General features: G+C 36.3%; 1 protein-coding gene across 2 annotated transcripts in view; it reads left to right on the top strand.

Moving 5' to 3' along the window:
* PARN (poly(A)-specific ribonuclease) overlaps window positions 1–20655 on the top strand; it is a 60460-nt gene that overhangs the window by 6534 nt on the left and 33271 nt on the right. For both annotated transcript variants that reach the window (XM_061376104.1, XM_061376105.1), the window contains exons 10-19: window positions 823–865; window positions 1601–1681; window positions 3736–3792; window positions 5006–5083; window positions 6235–6278; window positions 6754–6796; window positions 8508–8583; window positions 10765–10875; window positions 10960–11029; window positions 17579–17634. In XM_061376104.1, the coding sequence (XP_061232088.1) occupies window positions 823–865; window positions 1601–1681; window positions 3736–3792; window positions 5006–5083; window positions 6235–6278; window positions 6754–6796; window positions 8508–8583; window positions 10765–10875; window positions 10960–11029; window positions 17579–17634 (659 nt within the window). The remainder of the gene's footprint in view (window positions 1–822; window positions 866–1600; window positions 1682–3735; window positions 3793–5005; window positions 5084–6234; window positions 6279–6753; window positions 6797–8507; window positions 8584–10764; window positions 10876–10959; window positions 11030–17578; window positions 17635–20655) is intronic.

The raw sequence follows: 20655 nt of genomic DNA, 5'->3' as shown, positions 1-20655 counted from the left end.
GACTCCAGGGTCTGTGACCTGCAACAGTTTCAAAGTGAGGTCTAGGTGTGAAACTGTGTGTGAAGTCAGGGTGGAAAGGATACAGTAGCTTTCTAGTATATGTTATCTAGTGCTCGTTTTAGTAGTAGGCAGAGGAAACCTGCCAGTTCTACAATGGTTGTGTACTTGTGATTAGTTTATTACAATGGGAGGATCAGAGATAGTGTCTACTTGCTAAGCAGTGAAAGACAATATTCTCTTTGACTTTCCTGTCATTTGGATGCTCTGTGTATGGTAGTACTTTGGCAATTAAACGTAATTGTGGTGGAGCAGTGCAGCCCTGTAACACAGGAAATGACATTTGTATTAATATTTTCTATTAAAGCTTATTGTTAGCAGGAAGTTCAGGGTTGATTATAAATCCTAGAATAAGTGACATATTAAAGTCACTAGAGAAGCTGTCTTGTGGCAGCAAGTAACCGAGAGCTTTCTCACAAGTGTTCTGGGTTTGAATTTCTTGAAAGCAGAGATTCTGGATTGTGATGAAATATCTAGACAATGTTTACTTAATATTACTAAATTAAGAAGTTATAGGTTCCATAGCAGTAGGGTGGGAAATTGCATAAGAAAATAGGTTTTAGTGCCTGTTACTGTTAGATAATGTAAGGAGGCCAATTTAACTAACCTACTGCTTCAAATTTTCCATTATTTTACATTTAAAGGATTTTTTAATAGTTCCTTTGCACTTAAGACTTATAGTAATAATGAAGCATGAAATCTACTGTTGCAGTTTCAATATACTAAATTAATAACTATTTTTTTTTTTCATTTGTTTTGATTTAGGTATCCAAAAGGTATCCATGTGGAAACTGTGGAGTCAGATAAGGTAACTAGGCTTGTTACTGTCTGTAACATTTATTCTGTTTAAAGGAAATTGTATTTCTTACGTTTACCAACTCTCCTAACTTTTAGATTTAACTTGAGCTTTATTATACAAAATGAAAGACTTTTTAAGTGGAACTAACTTCTTAACATTAAATATGATCAACACATGAAGTGTAAGCATGTGTTTCTGTGGCATAATTTTTTTTAAAGGGTACTCAAAGGTATTTTCAGATGTAGTGGTTTCAGCAACCTGGTCTAGTGGAGGGTGTCCCTGCCCATGGTCCCCACCAGGGGTTTGGTGCTAGATGATCTTTAAGGTCCCTTCTAACCCAAACCATTGTTTGATTCTTTCTACTGGTGAAAAGTAGATCTCAATCTTAGAGGAAAAATAATGGCATAACATGCTGTATCCTGACTTTCCAGCACAAATTCCTGCTTCAAAAAGTATTTGGAATCTGCTGTTTACAAGGAAATGCTGATAATCTTTCCTCAGAAGTAAAAGGTGGATTCAATAAAAGTGAAGTTTGGTAGATGAATCTAATGCAGCTTTCTAAAGTAGGGATTTGGGAGTAGCTGCTAAAGTGGTACTTACAGTAGAAGAAGTCATGTTGCCAGGTAACTGTTGCTGAGGTATGACGTAGTTTTCTTTACAGTATAAATTTACAAAAAACATGCAGTGGTCTTAAGTATAATCTTCTTGGAGTCTCAAACTATGTATTTTTTTGTTTTATTTTAGAAGGAGAGATATATTGTTATTAGCAAGGTAAATGAAGAAGAGCGAAAAAGAAGAGAACAGCAGAAACAGGCAAAAGAACAGGTAAATAAGTTCCATTTCGTTAGTTTTATGTGAAAAGGGGAGGAGGAGAATCTATGACTTCAATCAGTTATGCAGAATTGTGCGATAGGGTTTGGTAGTATTTCCCTTTTGTTTGGCTGTGGCTGTTGTCTGAAACTGATCCTCCATATTCTGCAAGATAACTTAGGTTTTGCAGTAGAGCAAGAAGAGTCGCCAGACACTCGACAGAATTTTAAAGGATGAGCAGTTGTATAATAATGAACCAGTATTTGGGAGCAGTGAATTCCTCATATGAATCTGCTCTATCACAGAACCATGGTTTAATAATAGGAAACATCAGTTGATTGCATTTATTAGTGCTGTATGATAGCAGTCATTGTAAAAAGGCTTGCAAAAATTCTCAAACAAGTTTGCACAATTATTTGCATTTACAGTCTGTCCTTGCGATAGTATTCTGTTATAAAACTTGCTCTTAGTTGTCTGAATGTCATGTACAATTAATGTCATCTGACTTTTCTTGATAGAAACATGCTGCACACTGTAGTAACTACTGTAGTAACAAGTTGATTGGAAGGTGATGTCTGGTATATTTGAGCACTGTCATCATATTTTATGGGACTTGATATTTTTGCTTGCTGAGTCTGATGTGAGTTTCAAGAAGTCATAGGACTTGGATCTTGGGAATTCTTGATCACACTCTTGTGATTTGTACTTGCATGTTTCAAGATTAAGTCAGTTTGGCAGAGCAAATAATACTTGCATGCAGAATGCCTCTTAAGAGGGAAAGAGATATCCAAGAGACCTCAACTAATGTGATCTTTTTTTTTTCCCAAAAGGCAAGTTAAGGACAATCTACTGCTACAGTAGGTTTTTCTGAAGCAGTCTTCATAGATTCACTCTGACTTGTGGCATTCAGAGCTGAACTAAAATAACAGTGAATGTTTTTGTCGAATTTCACTTTTCTTTGAACAAAGACAGATAATGCAAGGCAGAAATTACTCCTCTATTCCTGAAAAAGAAGAATCTGTTGCAAAAAATATTTTTAAGTGAAATTAAAACAGATGCCATAGTCAGATCCCCCCCCAACTAATCTGAGTCAGTTTAAAATGTGTAGCTCACATTGAATAATATTGTAGTTGTATAATATTTCTTATTCTTTTTGTTTATATAAAGAGTGAGGAATGTTTCTTACTCAATCTCAATGGCAGCATAAAAGTACAGTTTGATTTAATAGAAATACTCAGGATTAATTCTGCTGCGTCTTGCAACAATGCATGTTGTAATATGGCTGGAGATATGTAGCTTAATTTTAGCAGCATCTTGAGCTATTTGCTATTTGCTATGGCTGTTGAGCACTCTAGAAGATAGTATATTGACAATGAACTGACTACAGCTGTATTAGTCTGGTTTGGCTGTTAACTGCCTTTACAGCCCGTATGTTGCTGCCCTTTGCATTTGTGGCTAAGCGTTGATACCACATATGTGTTTTGGCTACTCCTGAGCAGTGCTTGTGCCGTGTCAAGGCTTTCTCTCTCTCTTCCACCCTGCCCAATAGCAAGTAGGCTGAGGAAAGTGGGCAAGAGATTGGGAGGGGATGTCTTGAGACCCTGCTTCTTAGGAAGTGGTTAAGACATCTTCCTGCTGATGGGAAGTGATGAATGAAGGCCTCTTTTTGCTTTGCTGGTGCATGCAGGTTTTACTTTTCTTACTAAGTGATTGTTACATTGATCCAGGAGTCTTTTTGCCTTCATTTGAATTTCTTTTGTTCCTCTCCCTTTTCTCCAGGAAAGGGGAGTGAGCAAAAGGGAGAGTGAGTGTTTGGCTTCTGGCCAGGGTCAACCCACCACAATAGCTTGTGACTTGTCTGACTTTACAGTGAACTAGAGCTACTGAAACTGGAATTCTGTCAGCAGCCTCCTGCTCTGACCTCGTGTATCTTCCAAATACTGACATTTCCTCTGTGGTCTGTTCTTAGCTCTATCTGAGAAACTTTTTGGTGTGTCTGCTAGTTCACAGGTACAGCTTTGACTAAACTTGTATTTTTGTTTCACTAATGTCAGGATCTTTGCTTGCAGGAGGAGTTGAATGATGCAGTAGGATTTTCCAGAGTCATTCATGCCATTGCTAATTCAGTAAGTTAACATTTTCAGTGTAACCTCAGTTGTGAAAAAAGAAAAAAAAGGGGGGGAGGGGAAGGAATTCTTTTGTAGTTACATTTTGGAAGATAAAATGAAATACAAGTTAAAGTGACTTCTCTTTGTTTTTAAGTTGATGTTGCTTCATGTTTCATAGTGGTTGGCTGTAGTAGGTTAAGAAAAGTCTAAGCGACCTGAGTGATCTTATCTGTAAAAGTCAATTACTAATTTCTTAGGGCTCTAACAAGATTCTTTTAAGTAGCTAAGCTTTGAGGGCTTCTTTCCTCTGTCCTGAAAAAGATGTTGGTGTTTTGGTGGTTTTTTGTGTTTTTTTTTCTTTGTTTGTTGGTTGAGGTTTTTGGGGGGGAAGGGGAGAGGGTGTGTTTGGTTGGGGGTTTTTTTGGTTGTTTGTTTTTTTTTGGTTTTTGTTTGTTTTTTTTTGGTTTTTGTTTGTTTTGTGGGTTTTTTGTTTTGTTTTGTTTTCCTGGCAGTTAAAGGCTTAATCGGAGAAGGTCATCTTGTTCTCTTCTACTTACATGGTTAGAACAGGCTATAGTTTTACGTCTGTCCCCTTCAGCCCAATTATTTTCATGTAGTTGTTACAGCCTGTTGTGTAGAAAAGAAATACGTATCCATATTGTTATCATCTAGCACATGGAGGATGCGGGGAAGTAGAAAAGGTTGTTGTGTTAAATGAATCAAAGTTACCATTTTAAAAAATTACTTTTTAAAGAAGGAACTTGCTTGTACAACATCTGGCATAAGAGATTTTGGACTGTGAGTACCACATCATGCCTGTAGTAACTATCATATGTTACAACCATAAAGAATATGTTGTGAGTTTACAAGTTGTAAACTGAAAGGTGGTGGACTGAGATAGCACTTGCCTTCAGACTTAAATAGATAACATTTGGAAACCAAGTTGTGTCTGTTCTAGTGCGTCTTCTTAACATTTTAAGCAGCTGCTGAAGGCTGTAATTAGTTGTGAGTAGTGAAGATTAAAAGCAGAGGCGGTGATTAGAGGAAAAAGGAGTGGCTGCTCTGAATGAATGGAGTAGCCTGTGGGTCAGGCAGAGAACAAAGAGGTAGGTTTGGTTTGTACTTTTTTCCCAGCTGCCCTTGGCTAGCATGTGGGATAGGTGCTTTTCATATGTTGCCTTGCCATAGTCATGATTGGAAATGTAACTAGCATTTAATGTTCTTTTCACAGGGGAAGCTTGTTATTGGGCACAACATGCTGCTGGATGTTATGCATACCATACACCAGTTCTATTGTCCCCTACCTGATGTAAGTAATCTTCTGAGTGTTCAGATGATGAAATAAATGCCTTAATGTATTTGTGTTTAGTCTTATCTCCAGACTTGATAGTGAATGGAAGCATGTGACCATCTTAAGAACAACAGAAAAGTATTTAAAAAAAAAGTCACTTGTTACTTCTGGGCTACTGCCTTATTTTCTTAAATCTCCATGTAGAAAGCTTAGCTGGATGGAATTCTTCCCCTTTACATTTTTAAAATATTTAAATTAAACATTGGGATTTGATTTCTGTTGTGATTTCTGCTGTATCTGTTAGTCCTTCAGAAACTGCTTGGATAATGGCAGGTAAATTTAACCAACTTGTTAAGATCCTGGCTTGGAGCTTCAGCATTATTATGTGGCATTTTTTCTCCCTGTAGTTTACAGTGTTGGAATAGATATTTTAATATAGTGCAATTAACAAAGGATATAAAATCTTGTAGCAAGGTGATGTTCAAGTGAAGAGGTGAAATGTCTGAATAATTGGAGGGAGCATACTTTCATGACTGCAGCAGCCTAGCAATTAAGTTAAACTAAACAATGTATTGGAACTGAGGACATTGTCTGAAGAAGCCAAAGATCTCATTGGAAGGGTGGCCTGTATAGTAATTATATTAATTGCAATCCTCAAGGACTTGTGTGTGTTAGGGGAAAGACTTGATTATGAGGTGGGAGAAAAGTCTGGGACCTGTTCGGATGGTCTTGGAACACAGGCAGTTGTCAATTGTTCCTGTATGTCTGACATGGAAGACCTAGTCTTGTAGGTAGTCAGTTGTCCCCCTGGAGTGACTGCTTATATTCCGCTGACAGATTAAATGCTGGGAACATTTAGGTAGAACTGTTAATGCAGCTGAAATTAGAGGTAGTTTAGGTTATATAATAGGATAGGGTATTGGAGGTGATTCAACATTTTTCTCACAAGTTGCACACAAATCAGAGATAATTAGTCTGTAGTTGTGTGTAATTGCAGGTGGTATTTACGTAATGCTGATGAATGCATCTCTTAAGAGGTGAGAATTCAGTCACTGTTACCTCAGTTTTAGAAGCTGATTGGATAATTATAGCTACTGCTATCTATCATCCCGAGACTGATAAACAGTTAACTTATTTGAATTTTCTCTTCTGGTTTAATGTTAAATTAGGACCTAAATGAATTCAAGGAAGTAACATCATGTGTCTTTCCCAGGTAAGTTCTTAGTTCAAACTTTCAGCTGTTTTAACAAGCTGATATTGTTTGTCCTAGCCCTAGCCTAGCTCTTACTGGAAATAAAATTGGGAACAAGTTAGATAAATACAGTTTTTAAAGTATTCTGTAGCATCTCTTTTTGCAGAAGAGCAGTGCTATTGTCTCACTTTTTGCAGAATATGCAGCTTTGCTACCCTGTGGTTTTTGGCATGTTATTTGGTGTTTTGAATCTGCGCTACATTTTGAACAAGATTTATTAGCTACTTATTGTTTGCATCTCTTGCGATTGCTTAGTTGTTATCCTTTTTCAGGCTGAACAAAGCCAAGGGGTGTTTTGGCTGCTCTGAGATCTAAGAGTAATTTTTCAACAGGGTGCAACTGCTGTTTCCCAGCTAATACACCAAAACATTTTTGAGGATTTAGCAAAACTGACATTCTTCCATTTCAACTTATTTAGCTATTACTTTGTTTCTAGGCTATTGGATACGAAACTGATGGCAAGTACACAACCTTTTAAGGTAAATTAATACAATATTCTAGAATTATATGAAGGTACAAGTTTGCATTAAGCGTCTATTGAAACATTTTTTTTATTTTTTTTTTTAGACAAAAAATCCCTAAGAATATTTTCTGTGACGCTCCTTTTTTGAAAAAGAATGGTTTTTCTTAACCCTTTATCTAAACTTATAAAGTCTTCAGAACACAAATTTTTACTTCTGTACAAGTGGCTTTTGTGTTTGTCACAGTTTTAAGGTAACTTAGCAGCTTTGAATTCCAAAAGTGCATACAGGTTTTACTACTTAAAATGCAATTAGCATTTTTTTGCCTTGTAAATTAGACTGCGTGTTTCCTGAGGAGAAACCAGGAAGTGTTATTCATGAGCAAATAGGACCTGGAAGCTACTTGTATACTTGAAGCTTTAGGATATTGTGAATGCTGACTTAGATTTGTGCGGAAAAAGACACTTGAACATCATAACTAAATTCTGTTGGGGCCTGCTGTTAAGTGAGTCACCAGGAGAAAAAATTACATGCTTCTCTTAAAGCATCTTGTAGTATGGATTTTATTCTTCCAAAGAAGTATTGAGATAAGTGTTCATACGCTCTTGCTTTTCTGTGTGCCTTTTGGAATGAAATAATTGAATAACATGCTGATGAGTCCAACACTTATGTTTCTGCATGCCTCTGACTTCAGAGCATTGCATAACAGAAAATCTCATTAAAATGTACTTAGTAGATATTTTCAGGTTTGTCTTGCATACTACTGTAGTAAGAATACAAAGGTAAGCTTTTGTATTCTGAAAACTAATAATGCTGCACAAGTTTTACGTTTGCTACAGTTATGTTGATATTTGTAATTTTTACAGTAGCTGCTTAGGGTTTAGGCTGTTATTAAATGGTGCTTTGGGATGTCAAAATAATACGTCATTTGAGCTTGTTCATTGTACTGAGTTCTTGATAACTTTTCAGACTGCAGACTTGATGATAACTGTAAACAGCTGTCTTGATGTAGAACCAAAGGAAATTTGTCCTCAAAAATTTCAACTCTAAGAAAGATTGTGTGAGAGTTTTTGTTTTCTCTTGATATTGATTCTGCATGTTTTTTTTCATTGTACTTATTGACACTGTATGTTTTATTAAGAACTTCAGTGAGTTTGGTTTGAAGAAATTAGTTAATCTATGTATCTTTTTGTGACAATTTATGTATACATATATAGATTAAGTAATACAGCTTAACTAAGCTAAAGTGTAGAAATGGCTTTCTGATTGTCATGCTTCTTTCACTGTCTTTGTGTTACTTTAAATAAACAGTATTTACACTTACAAAACTATTTAAGAATGTTTAGCCATCAGACACACTTTAATACTGACCTTAAATGCCTTCAACCATAATGTTCAGTATTTGAGATATTTTGCCTTGCTGTTTGTACTGCCTTTTTCATTGCCACATGTATCATGCATGGAGCCGGATTCAAATAGAAATATTACTCTGGCATAATTCACCATAAAAAATTGTGAGAAGTATTAATAAATGCTTGTGACTTCCTGTGTTGTAGGTGAGACAAGTTAACTTCTTGTCTTCGCAGACTACTCTGGTGTATTAGTTTAAAAGGATGCTATGTATACGTCCTTAGAGAACACAAGGTGGCAGCAATAAATACTAATCTTATCCAATTTCAGTATCTAGGGAAAATGTGTTTGGCATTGACAGTAGTGTCTTTTCTTGCAGGAGATCATTAATAACACATCCCTTGCAGAACTGGAAAAGCGTTTAAAAGAGGTTCCATTTAGCTCTCCTAAAGTTGGTAAGGATATGTCAAAATGGTCTTATTCCTGAAATGTTTTCCTCTTTCAGAGGAAAATGTCTTAATTATTTTTGTTCTTGGTCTGAAATGTAAATTCCCATATTAATACTTAGTGTTTTGATGAAAGGAACTTTAAATGTTGGCAATGTACGTATACTGCAGTTATATTTAGGCCTATGAGTTGAAGTCAGTAGGAACCTTCTACTTTGTTTCAGATCATAGAAGAATGGATGTATGCAGTGAACAGCAGTTTCATCATCTTCTAATGATGGCATTTTGGTTTTTAGGTTGATTTTTTTTTTCTTTTTTGAGTAATTTGGAATTGTTTTAAAACTGTTTTATTTGATTATTGTTGTCCTTCAGATCAAAGCTACTGCATTCTAATGGGCACTTGGACAACAAAACCAAGAAAACTTAGGCAGTTGTGACGAGCCATGATTAAAGTTCCTTTAGAGCTTTCTTTGCTTCAAGCTGAAGGAAAGGATATTTATTCAAAGGGCAAGCTTATCTTAAAGTTCTGGAATTTTTCTTAAGCTGCTGATTTAGAAAAGGGAGGGCAATACTGAACAGTAGGTACGTTAGAAGGGAAAGTCTCAATGCTTAATCAAAACCAAGATGAGTGCTACTTTTTTTTTATATCTCTGAATGTGCAGAACAGATACACTTAAGCTGCAGTAACAGGAGAGTTTTATTGCTAAGACAGATAATCTACAATGTTCTTGGACAATGAGCAGGAGCTGTTGGCGCCTAGACCTGAGTAGTACCATAAATATGGCATGGACAGTAACTGCATGCAGACCTTACTGGCATATCCTCCATAGCATCTCTTCAGAATGTAACATATTTGGCAGCTGTCAGGTACTATTATTTGCTGATGTAATATAATAATAAGTTTACCCTTTTTCTTGTCCAAAATATGACCATAACAGTTAAAGTGTAAATATTAGGTCAGAGATGAACAATGGGGTTCAGGATAACCAAAGCAAAGCATATTTAAAAATATAGAGTACTTTTGGTAACAGTTCATTTCTCTTTTCTTTTGGTGTGCATCCGTTAAAAAAGTAGAGCACTGAGAAATGTCTTTTTCAGCTCAACCATTATAGCTTAACCTTGTGTGAATCCGAGAATTTATTTTTTAAATAAATATTACAAGGGCTCATCTGAAAAAAGGCCTGATATTTTGCTGCTCTAGTTTTATATATAAAAATGAGATTTGGGTTTCTTTTTACAAAATGTGAGTATTATCTATGCTTACATATTTCTGTTGGACAAATTATGCTAATATTTCTGTATCACTTTTAAATCCTGGGTGTGTTTCTTCATCATTTTAACTTCTTTTTGCTAGGTTGAATGCCATAAATTAAATGGAATTGTAGAGTTCATTTTTCAGCCTGTACCTTAATGTAAGGGTCATAATTATGGCTTTTCAAACAGTTAATTTTGTTCTTCCAGTTCTGTTACCAGTAAAACTTCTACAGGAAGACATCTTTTTAGAGGCTGAGAAACTAGCTACAGAGGTGAAATTACTTTATTGGGAGTGGGAAAAATTTAAATGATACTGAAGAGAGAGTCATGTTCACATATTTCTCCATTACTGAGACCTTCAGACAGAGAAGTGCCTGTGAAGGTTTCTACTTTGAGGTGTTTCAAGTGATGCTTTTCAAGGTCTTCACACAAACATCAAACATGACTGTTAATAAATACATCCTTTAATGACTTAATTCCATCTTCATTATTTAAATACCTTGAAGAATCTGACGATAGGTCAGTTGGATGGTTAGCAAACAGGTTAATAATAGAGGCTTTAATTAGGCTGAGTGTCTGTTCTTTTAAATGCAAGACAGTCAGAAAAAAAACATGCCATGTGGGGAATCCTGCTGTTAGAATTAATACTCCCATTTTGGCTAAATAGGTGTGGGGATTAATAGCTTTATAATAGGAAGCTTTTTAATAGGATAGGACTTCTATCATAGGAGCCTATTCTTATTTAAAAATACGAAACAAAACTGTGGGTTTGGCTTTTTTTTTCCCCCAGAACTTCTGAATTTTCAGAAATTCTGAAAATCATATGAACTTACCCAAATTTTGTTTTGGTCTGACAAAATAATTGCATGGGCCAAGCAAACAGGGTTGCCTCTGACTTCTGTGATAACATGTTTACAAATTATTCTTTCTCCTCAGAAAGTGCTGAAGGGTTTCCAAGTTATGATACAGCTTCTGAACAACTTCATGAAGCAGGATATGATGCTTACATTACTGGGCTGTGCTTCATCTCTATGGCTGATTTCCTAGGTACATGTGTGACCTTTTTCAAACCTTCTCCTGAGTGCTGTCTGTAGCTGCTTATTACATACTGAATTTTTCTTCATTCATCAGGTTCATTTCTCAGTCCTCCGAAAACCCATGTGTCTGCTAGATCAAAACTCATTGAACCCTTTTTTAACAAGTAAGTAGTTGTTTTAAAAGACCTGCTAAAACATGGAAAATTAATACTAGCTGTATATGTATATCTAGCCTCAAAATCAATGGCTAAGTGCATTTTTCTTTACCCTTCAGTTTTTTCTGTCTGGTTCACACTAGTAATGCTACAGGGAGGCCCGAGTTTATAAAGTAGATACGTTTTCTTTTGCAGAGAGTGGCTTACGTTCTGCTAACCTGTGAAAGGATGCTTAGAAGAGTACCTGAACTGCTTTAATGTCCTTGTCCATGCAAGTGTTGAGAATATTGCAACTTAATTTTCTTGTAATTAAGAAAATTATTTCTGGAGTAACCTTTGGGAATAGTGAAATAGAAGAAAAACAGGACAGGTGTTCTTTATGTTGTAGGACACTGTCAGGAACGTGTGATAGTTAAAACTGAAGCCTGGAAAAACTAAAATACCCCTACTGTAATATCAGTCCGAATAACACAAAGCTATTGTGTTAAAATCAGGTTATTTAAGAAGGCATAATAAACATATGGGATTAGTAGTTTGTGGGATGACGCTGTTATCAGTATTTTGCTTTTGAATTGGATCTTCATGAAAATTACTTGAACAAGTTGAATTAGACTTGAGAAATATAGAAGTCTTTATGGACAGATTTGATTCTTTATGTATTTAATCTGTAGATTTTAGTTTACAAAGCTTCTAAGATAGTGTAACCTGCCACCTGAAGAAAAAGGAGTTTAATTTAAAAAGCTGCTGGTGCTTTAGTCTGTCTGTTTGTTTAAGGTCAAGAGAAATATCATCCTTTCAAACCCTATCATATACGAGTTGGCAAAAATAATTATTTTAGCTTCCGATGGCCTACATAAATGAGGGAATAATCGTTGTCAATGACTTTCAGCTTCCATTGGTCTGGAAACCAGATTACTGTAGTGACAGCAGTTACTCTTCACACTGAGACATGTAAAGCAGTAACTCCACATATTCTAGCAGACATTATAAATGATATCTACATTTCTCAGATTGTAGTGGACCCACAGTGACCACTTGATTTGAATGTGAAGGTGATGATAGAATTGATCAGCATAATTTCCTTTTCAGACAGGATTTATCACAGACCTGTTTTCAGTAATACCAGTGCACACACATGCCAACTAGTAGATGCCAATCAGGGGGTCATTTTTTCAATCGTTAACCAGAATACTTTCAGTTCTTTCTAGAGATGTGTATCTGCACAAGTATAAACAGAAGCTTCTAAAATTGTCCCAATAATACACTAAATTTAAGCTTTTCAAGTTACTAAGTTGTATACTTCAAATGTGACTTCCCTCTAACAGTGTCGTTTCAGAGTTCTGAGAGGAAGCCTGCTGTGTGTGTTCTGGCTTCAGAGTTAACACTGCCAAACTGTAATGAAAGGGAAAGTTAACAAAAAAAAATGTAGGGAAATAAGCAGCTTTAATTTTTTTTAATTTTTTTTTCTCTTAAACAAGATCTAAAAATTACTGTTTACAGAAAAAAACAAAAAGCTATTTGTTCTGTGTCTATGCATAACTTGTAGCTTCTTGTTTCAGGAAAGCTAGGTATTATTTTTAAGTCATGGAAACTTGGAAGACTTGCCATGTCTTCCTTTCACATGGTCTTAGAAGCTTTGCCATAGTCTAACTAACATCTGCCACCTCAGCTCAGTCAGAGCTTGGAGATGAGACTGTCTCACTTTTTCCTTACACTGGGGCAGGCCAAGGCTTGTATTTTTAGAGCTTTTTTATTCTATTTTTTAAATGCAAAATAACAAACCAGAATAAAACAACTCCATTTATTTCATCACTGAAAGAAAAATGAAGTACATGTCAAAAATTAGAGCTGTTAGATATTTAACTGAGCAAGACTTTTGCTCTGTTCAGTATGGCCTTGCAGATCAGATAGCTGTTTCCAGCATTGGTCTGTTTAGCACCTCTAAGTAGCATTCAGGGCTTGTGTGATTTACATAGTTACCCTAAGGTGCCTAGTAAGGATGTTGCTTTGGGGGCTTTTTTGCAGGTATGCTCTGGGCTGCCAGCTAGCTTCCTCCTACACGTAGTTTTCTCTAGTTTGTGGTTTAGAAGCTTTCCCTAGCTGAGCATCCTCTCTTCCTCCCGGGGAGAAAAAAAACTATCTTCCTCCTTCCTCCAGAAGTTCTACCTGATCCTGGGGACAGCAGTCAGAACAAGGAAACCTTTTCCTTTGTGCTGTAGTCATGTTCTTCAAGCAAAACACAAACTACAACATGCAAACAGTAAGCTAAACAAATGAAAGTTATACTATCTGTATAGTATAGAAGCTGAACAGAGGAGTTTATTACAAGGCAATTATTTAGAAACAGTGTTATCAGTTGAAAGTGTTCTTTAAAGCAGACCACTTTGTGATCCTTTGTTGTTTCAAAACTCTTAATGCCAAGATCTCTAAACATTAGGTGTTAATATTTAAATATAGCTTAGAGATTAAACTTTTTTATGATTGGTGTGACTGAGTGGGTTTTGAAAATGTTTTCTGTTTTAGTTGACTCGTCGCTAGTATGAATAGATGGAGGAAATTAAAAACTGAAAGAATCAAGCTTTGTTTTTTACAAATTTAGCCTTCAAAGGAAGGTACTGCTTTTTTTCAATAGTTATTTTGATCTCTTTCTTTGTTCATAACTTTCAGCGAAGTTATGGAACTTCCTGTCTTACTATTCCAGAGTGGTGGCCAGTATATAGGTTAATGTTCATATAGGTTAATGATGAATGTAAAATCTCCAGTTTTAACTCTTGCAGAGTAGAACTGATTAAAAACAGACTTTGCCTTAGGGTTGTTTGGCTCTTTTAGGCATAATGCACTAAGTTGTATGATAAACAACTCAATAATGCAAGCATTCCAGAGATACATTTCTGTAATCTTTATGCTTCATTGTATATACAGTATCTTTGAAAAATCATGTTCATGTGAACAGTCTGCTGTGAGTAATCCTTGAGGAACACTTACAATCTATATTGTAATATCTTAACTCTTGTGTGTGTAAATTAAATGCTATATATTGTGTAATACACTTTTTAGTTGATTTGGAGTTTTTTGACCTGCTTTGTTTAGAGCAGCGTCTTTTCCCTTCTTCTACGTCCCCATCCCCACCTGAAAGATTCTCTCAAACTTCTTATTATAGCTTTATTTTGAATCTCTTTGGGTTGTTTGAATGTGGTGTTTGGGTTTTTTTTAATTTTTTTAATATAGCTGAATGCAGGGGGTGAAAGAGGTGTAGAGAAATGAGAACACCATCTTTTACTGAGCTAAATAGTCCATATAAATATAAATTACTTTAGAGTCTTATTTTCATATAAAGGGATTTCAGAAACCAAAATCTATGGAAATAACTTCGTTTTGTGCTATATTTGTGGAAAGTGTCTCATCGGGGAGCTAGGTTCTCTGGCAAGTCTTGCCAGAGAACTTGTTGATTTCTCCCTTGGCTTTTCTGTATTTCTTTGCAAACCCACTGCAAAGGAGTATCAGTGTGCTTTTCTGCCATTTGACCAATAACTTCTCAGGCATAGTGTAGGAGTAAACAATTACTGCCCTTGTGCTTTCAGCCACTTGTGGCCGCACTGGGTGCTGAGCTGGCTTGATGAACTGATTTGGGCTTAAAAAGATGCCTTTTTTCAGTTGTTTCTCTATGCAATTCACAGTAACCCTGTGTTCATCACACTGCTGTGAGAACTCATTCTAACTCAGTGCAGGTGAAGAATGTTGACTACTTGAGACTACGTACGCATTGCTGTGAAGTGGCATGATCATAGTCTTGCTTTCCTTATGTTCCTTGACTTGCCACAGAAAAAGTTGTCTTCTAAGTGGCTGTCTTGCAATACCTCAGTTCCTGGGATATTGCTGTATATTGAGAAACAGACCTCTGTCCTCTGACCACGTGAACTGGCTGGAGCTCTAAGCAATGTAGGAGATGACATTTCTTTAGCTTGGTCAGTGTAACTGTTAAATAATTGTAAATTAATGTAGTGTGAAAGAGTGTCATACAACTTCATGAATCTGTCCAATTTAATATATACTAGGGTTCATGTTGTCATACAGAGCAGCCTGTTAGTGTAAATTTTCTGCAGAGAGATCAGGGGTCTTACAATTGTAATTATGCATTATGCTGTAGCTCAGTGTTCATAATCTATGTGATGTAAGTTAGTGCTGCAAGAGGCAGTTACTGATGTAACATACTTTAAGTGCACTTTATATTAAAATCAGTATTTATACTGTCTGTTTAGGGAGTGTGTTTATGTATGTGCTGTTTAGAGACAGTTATTTGACTGAACAAATAAATGTAGGATTTGTCTCAGAGGATAAAACCCTGGTCTTAATCTCCAGTATATGCATTTTTTGGGGGGGGGGCATAAGTCTGTTCTTGCTGTTGGCCACCATATTGCTTTCCTCAGCATGATAAAACCTGAGAGAGTGCAGCTTGACTAGTGTTCTCCCCAGAATTTTTTGTTGTATTTTTAGTAAACTTCATCCTTAGTTTTTATGAAAACCTAGGAAACTAATTATCTGAGTAAGAAGTAGCTGGTTCCAAGAATTCTCTGAAAGTTAATTCTTCAGATAGCTCAACTTAAATCAAAGTTGCCTTTTTGTTTTGTTTGTTAAACTTCTATTATCCTGCATGGATGATGGAGAACTGATGAAGACTAAAGTGCTTTTTACTGACTAACTGAAATACTGTATAGTTCGGCTGTGCTTAAGCTATGCTTATCCGCTGCACTGGAGTCTGAAGGCAGCTGTGGCTACTACTAACAGTGACACTGACATTATTTCAGATAAAGAAATGAGCACAAATCGTAGGTAATAAATGGAACTGAGCATCTTTGGACAGTCTGAAGTGAAGTTCAGCTTACTAGTGGAGTATAGATCCCAGACCTGCAAGTTCTTTTCTGTCCAGCTAGGCACTCTGTAATGGTGGTATGAGCCTGCCTGTCTCCCACCATAGATGGAACATAGTGACATCCCTTCTGTTCTTGGAATATGTGTCACATACTCCCTCTTTGTCTTCTCCTTCCCTTTTATCTCATGAAAGATACCCTTATGGCCTGATCTCTCTGTCTCCTGTCTGTTTTCTGGGTGGATAGCTTGTTTGTTTCGTTTTTGAGCAATAGCATTGCATGTGCTGTCAGGATTACCGCAGATACCTAGCAGATGTTGAAGTGAGGATATTTTTTTTCTCTGTTTCCTGGTGGAAGCTGTGTTCTGAAGCTAGTTTTGTTCTCAAAATGTCACTCCTGCCCTGTTAAACAGATAGCTATAATGAAACTAAGGCTATAGGAGTATGACACCTAAAATTAAACGTAAGAAGAAACTGGCTCTTTTATAGAATATCTTCATAACTCGGTCTTATGCTGGAATTGTTGAAGTTTCTAAAAGTAATTGATGCTGATGTTTCTAATTTTTGATAAAATTCCTTTTAGGTTCTGCAGTGTTCAGCTGGACACAGTATACCATATCCTCCCTGAGACTCAGGAAGAGAAGCTAGACGGGGTGGTGTATCATAACTAGTGCTAGTTCTCTGAAAACCCTCTGGCTTAAATGTGAACCTGTCATGTAGTCCATTTGCTCCCCAGTGTTTGTTACATTTTCTTCTCCTGAATAATTAAAGATCAACTGCATTCCAGTAGACTTTCCAGTGGTACAAGCAGCCGCAAGAACATATTACTCAGACTCTTAAAAACTAATAGTGAGTGTGGTATGTCATAAAGACTCTTTAGGGAATTGCAGATCAGTCTGTACACTTTAAATGTTTTCATCCATCAGCTGTTTATATCACATATTATGTAGTTTAATATTGTAACTGTAATAAGCATTTTAGAAGCTTTTTGAACTTTTTGTAGAGAAGTTATTTTAGCCCTCCCTTGAACACTGTGCAGAGCAAATGTTTTGTAGCAGCAGTGTGGCATCTATACCCATAAGTAGACTAAAATCCTGTCATCTTGTTTTGGAGGGAAATAGTTTTCAGAGCTGAATATGAACTCTTATTGAAAGCATTTCTTCAATGTGTTGATAAACTCAGTTACATATTAAAGGGCAAAAGACTCATCCTCGTTATCTCACTGAGTTGTTGTGATGACTTTTGCAGCTTTAGGGTTTCAGGATCCATTCTGCCTAAAGCATGATGCAGTGCTCAGAAAATGGGAAAGTGTACATGTGTTTAGAATGACAGCTTTTGCACATTCCACACCCTGTAACTGGCTTTTACTGTGCAGAGCTGCTGCTTTCTAAATGTTCATTTCCCCAGTTACTTTAATTGTTTTCAGTAGTAACAGTTGGGGGTTCTTTGTTGTTGTTTTGTTGAATAAGTAAAATTACTAGCATGATGCCAAGTAACTTTTTGAATCTGGATTGTTAGATAATGTATTGGACTTAATTGGAGCATCTGTGTGTTTTAATACAGCTCAAGATACGGTTGGGACGAGTAATTCTGCTTCTTCAGAAGCAAATTCTAAAAAACTATAAAAAAGACATCTTAATAAAAGGTCTTTAGGCAGAAATTTGCTAATGGTGCTTTCCATTTTGCTTCAGGCTATTTCTTATGAGAGTAATGGACATACCGTATCTCAATTTGGAAGGACCAGACTGTAAGTAGCTTATTTACTACTGGAAATATTTTTACGTTTCAAGTTATTTCAGGTTACAGACCTGGGGCTGTAATAAGTTGCTAAGACACTAAAATGAAAACATATTTTACTAATATAAAGGCCCTTACTGTTATGGGATGTTACACTGTGAGGGGAAGAACTTCAGATGACTGTTACCAGTAATGTCTTAACATAGGAAAATGTAAAGCTCTGGAGGTCAGTCTAGTCCCTGACTAGATGAAAGCTTGATTTTGCACTGTGAAATCAGATACACAAGTGTCTTTAAGTGATACCCATCTGGAAGCAATATTAATGTGAAGAGATTTTCAACTCCATCCATCCAGAAAAGTCTGGAGGATGACCCTTTATTAGATGCTAGTTTAATAGGAACCAAGCAGTTCTAGAAAGATGAGATTAACTACTGGAGAGGAAAAAGTGTGTTCTAAGGGCATATATTTAGTTTTTAAACGTGGTTAGGTGATCAGATCATTGAGCTCTGGCTCTGCAGATCTGTTGGGATGGTTATCTAATTATGTTGTATCCTTCTTTCCCCAACTGTTTGATACTGAGTGCAAGAATGGATAAATACTTTGGGTCATTGAGAGAATGCCAAAGCTACTAAGCTGTAAAGATGTTACTTCCACTTGCTAGCCAATTTACAGGATTGCTTTGATACTTTGCCAAGAAGAGTTGCCAAAAAAGGCTCTGCCTCTGAAAGTCTGTCTCTTTCATCTGAAAGCCACTCCTTCAGAACAGACCGAATCTGATGTTACAGCAGGATCTGAGGCACAGAGGCTTTCTAAGCTTCAAAACGGGAAGTGCATCTAGGGTGGCATGTTTGGCTGGCTGCTTTAGAAATTTTTATTGCTGTTCTGAGATTTAAATGCTGCTATAGTACTGAATATGTGAAAGTGACTTTTATTATAGTATTTTGTTACTGTGTATGAAAAACTATTTAAAAAAAACCAAAGTTGCTGCAGAAAATGACTGCGAAGCTGGATATGAATCAACTATTTCTCATGTGAGTAGGTAGAAGGTATAAATGTTTAACAGAGGATTCAAAGTTGTATGAAGATAGTAAGAATAAACTGATACTGAAGGGTTTGGAGTAGTTTCTTCTCCCTAATCAATGGAAAAAAGGCTGTTACAACATCTGAAACTGGTCTTGTTACAGTTCGTTACTACTACATTGGAAATACTTTGAATTGCTAACTGTTCAATAAGCGATACATTAATGAATTGTTCACTGGCTTGTTAAGATAACTTGTGGGGTTTTGGTGTTTGTCCTGTGCAGAGCCAAAAAAAGAAATCTCATGCTTAGAAAAATGTTCTGTCCTTTTTGGTTTCGAAGTAGCAACTTTAAAGAACAGGACTTGACCTGTACTTATGAAGGGATTGCTTGCTTCAGCTACTTGGGTCTCCATCCACTCTGATGCTCAGATGTTCATGCAACCCTTTAAGTTGTTACCAGGAAGTTTATGATAAACTCATGCTAGCCCAGCTTGTTTTGAGCAAACAGATTGAGGTGCTTAAAAGCAAGTCACAAGTGGCTGGAGGCTGGTAGCTGTAAGAGGCTGCTTAATCTGGAAAATACTGAATTCCTGCATTTTCCTGTATTTCCTGTGTGAAAAATTCACCCTTTTATAAGCTCATGTGTTCTGCTGGCCAACTGATCAGACACCATGTTACAACTTACCACAGAGTCACGTTCTGGGCTTCTTTTGCAGCTGAAAAACCAGGTTCTTATGTGGAGCAAGACTACTTACTCTAAACAAAACTTAGGAAGCTTATTTTTCCCTGACTTCATTAATCACTCAGTATTTCAGTTATGAGATGCTGAGTTACAACTAGTATTTTTATTGTTGGTACATGCAGAATGGCACTTCTGTGAAGATTTATTTTAATATTTTAATTGAGTTCATGGTGCAATCTTTGTTAGAAGATAGATGCATTTTGAAATCTCTGTCCTATTTTCATGACATGTTTTGGTTAGAAACTTGAGTTTTAGAAGGCATGATGTCACTGTTGTGTTCTGTTGAGGGTATGTAAGATGTTAAAAAATTATTTGGGAATAAAATGTCTGTTGAACCTTTGGGCAGGGGTGGAAAGCCTTAAAACCTAAGCACATAAGAAGCTGTTCTGTCTGTTCAGGAAGCACTGCAGCTGTTGAAAGCTACAGTTCTCAAGTTCATGCAAAAATGAAGTCTTATTTGTGGAATAGTTATGTCTAGAAACATACATGCTTTCTACTATAAAGCACATACAGGCTGAGGACACTATCACTTACTGTAATTACTAGTCATAACTAAATTGTAGTAACTGCTTATGCGTCCCTCTATTTATGAAATTAACAGTGCACAAGGGTTTCATCAGGAAACAGTGCATAGTTGCATCTTGACCAAATGCAGCAAAAAGACAGCAGATTTGTCCTTGTATAATGGAGTCAAATACACATGAAAGTCAGATGTAGCAAGTGGCTGATGGTCTGATTTTGGACAAGTGCGCCATGAATGCAATCCACATTGAAAAACTCTCTTATTTTGGTGCTGAGGATAAGCTAAGGGTAGCAGAAACCAGAAAAGTTTGTATCACAAAAGAATTCAGGAGGCTAATTCTCTAAGATGAAAGTCAGTTCCTATATATCTATACCCAAAGAAGAGAGAAGCTCTTCATCTGAGTGTTTCCATGTGGTCAAGTTACAATCTGAACATAAAAAGCTAGATGTAGTTAACCCTTGAGTTACCTTTACTAAACTGGAGAAGTAAATTCTAAAGTGGAGCACTCCTCTTTAGTGGTTCAGCTTCTGTCTAATACAAAAATGCAAAATAGCTAGGGAAGATCTGTCATTGTGTCATGCATAAAAACTAAATCTGGAGATACCTGTGGAGAGGCTCAATTAGTGATATGTAAATAGCTTCATATGAAAATTGAAAATATTTCAATATCTTTGCACCTTGAACTATACTATTCCTCTTGTTTCTTTTTCAGATAGGGTAGGAATTCACAGATCCAAAAGATCAG

This window comes from Neopsephotus bourkii, unplaced genomic scaffold (assembly GCF_033783945.1).
Source record: "Neopsephotus bourkii isolate Nb327-2 ecotype Australia unplaced genomic scaffold, CSIRO-AGI_Nbou_v1 NB_1706, whole genome shotgun sequence".
Classification (NCBI taxonomy): domain Eukaryota; kingdom Metazoa; phylum Chordata; class Aves; order Psittaciformes; family Psittacidae; genus Neopsephotus; species Neopsephotus bourkii.
The sequence above is the reverse complement of the archived record's forward strand: the minus strand, read 5'-3'. Positions and strand labels throughout refer to the sequence as shown.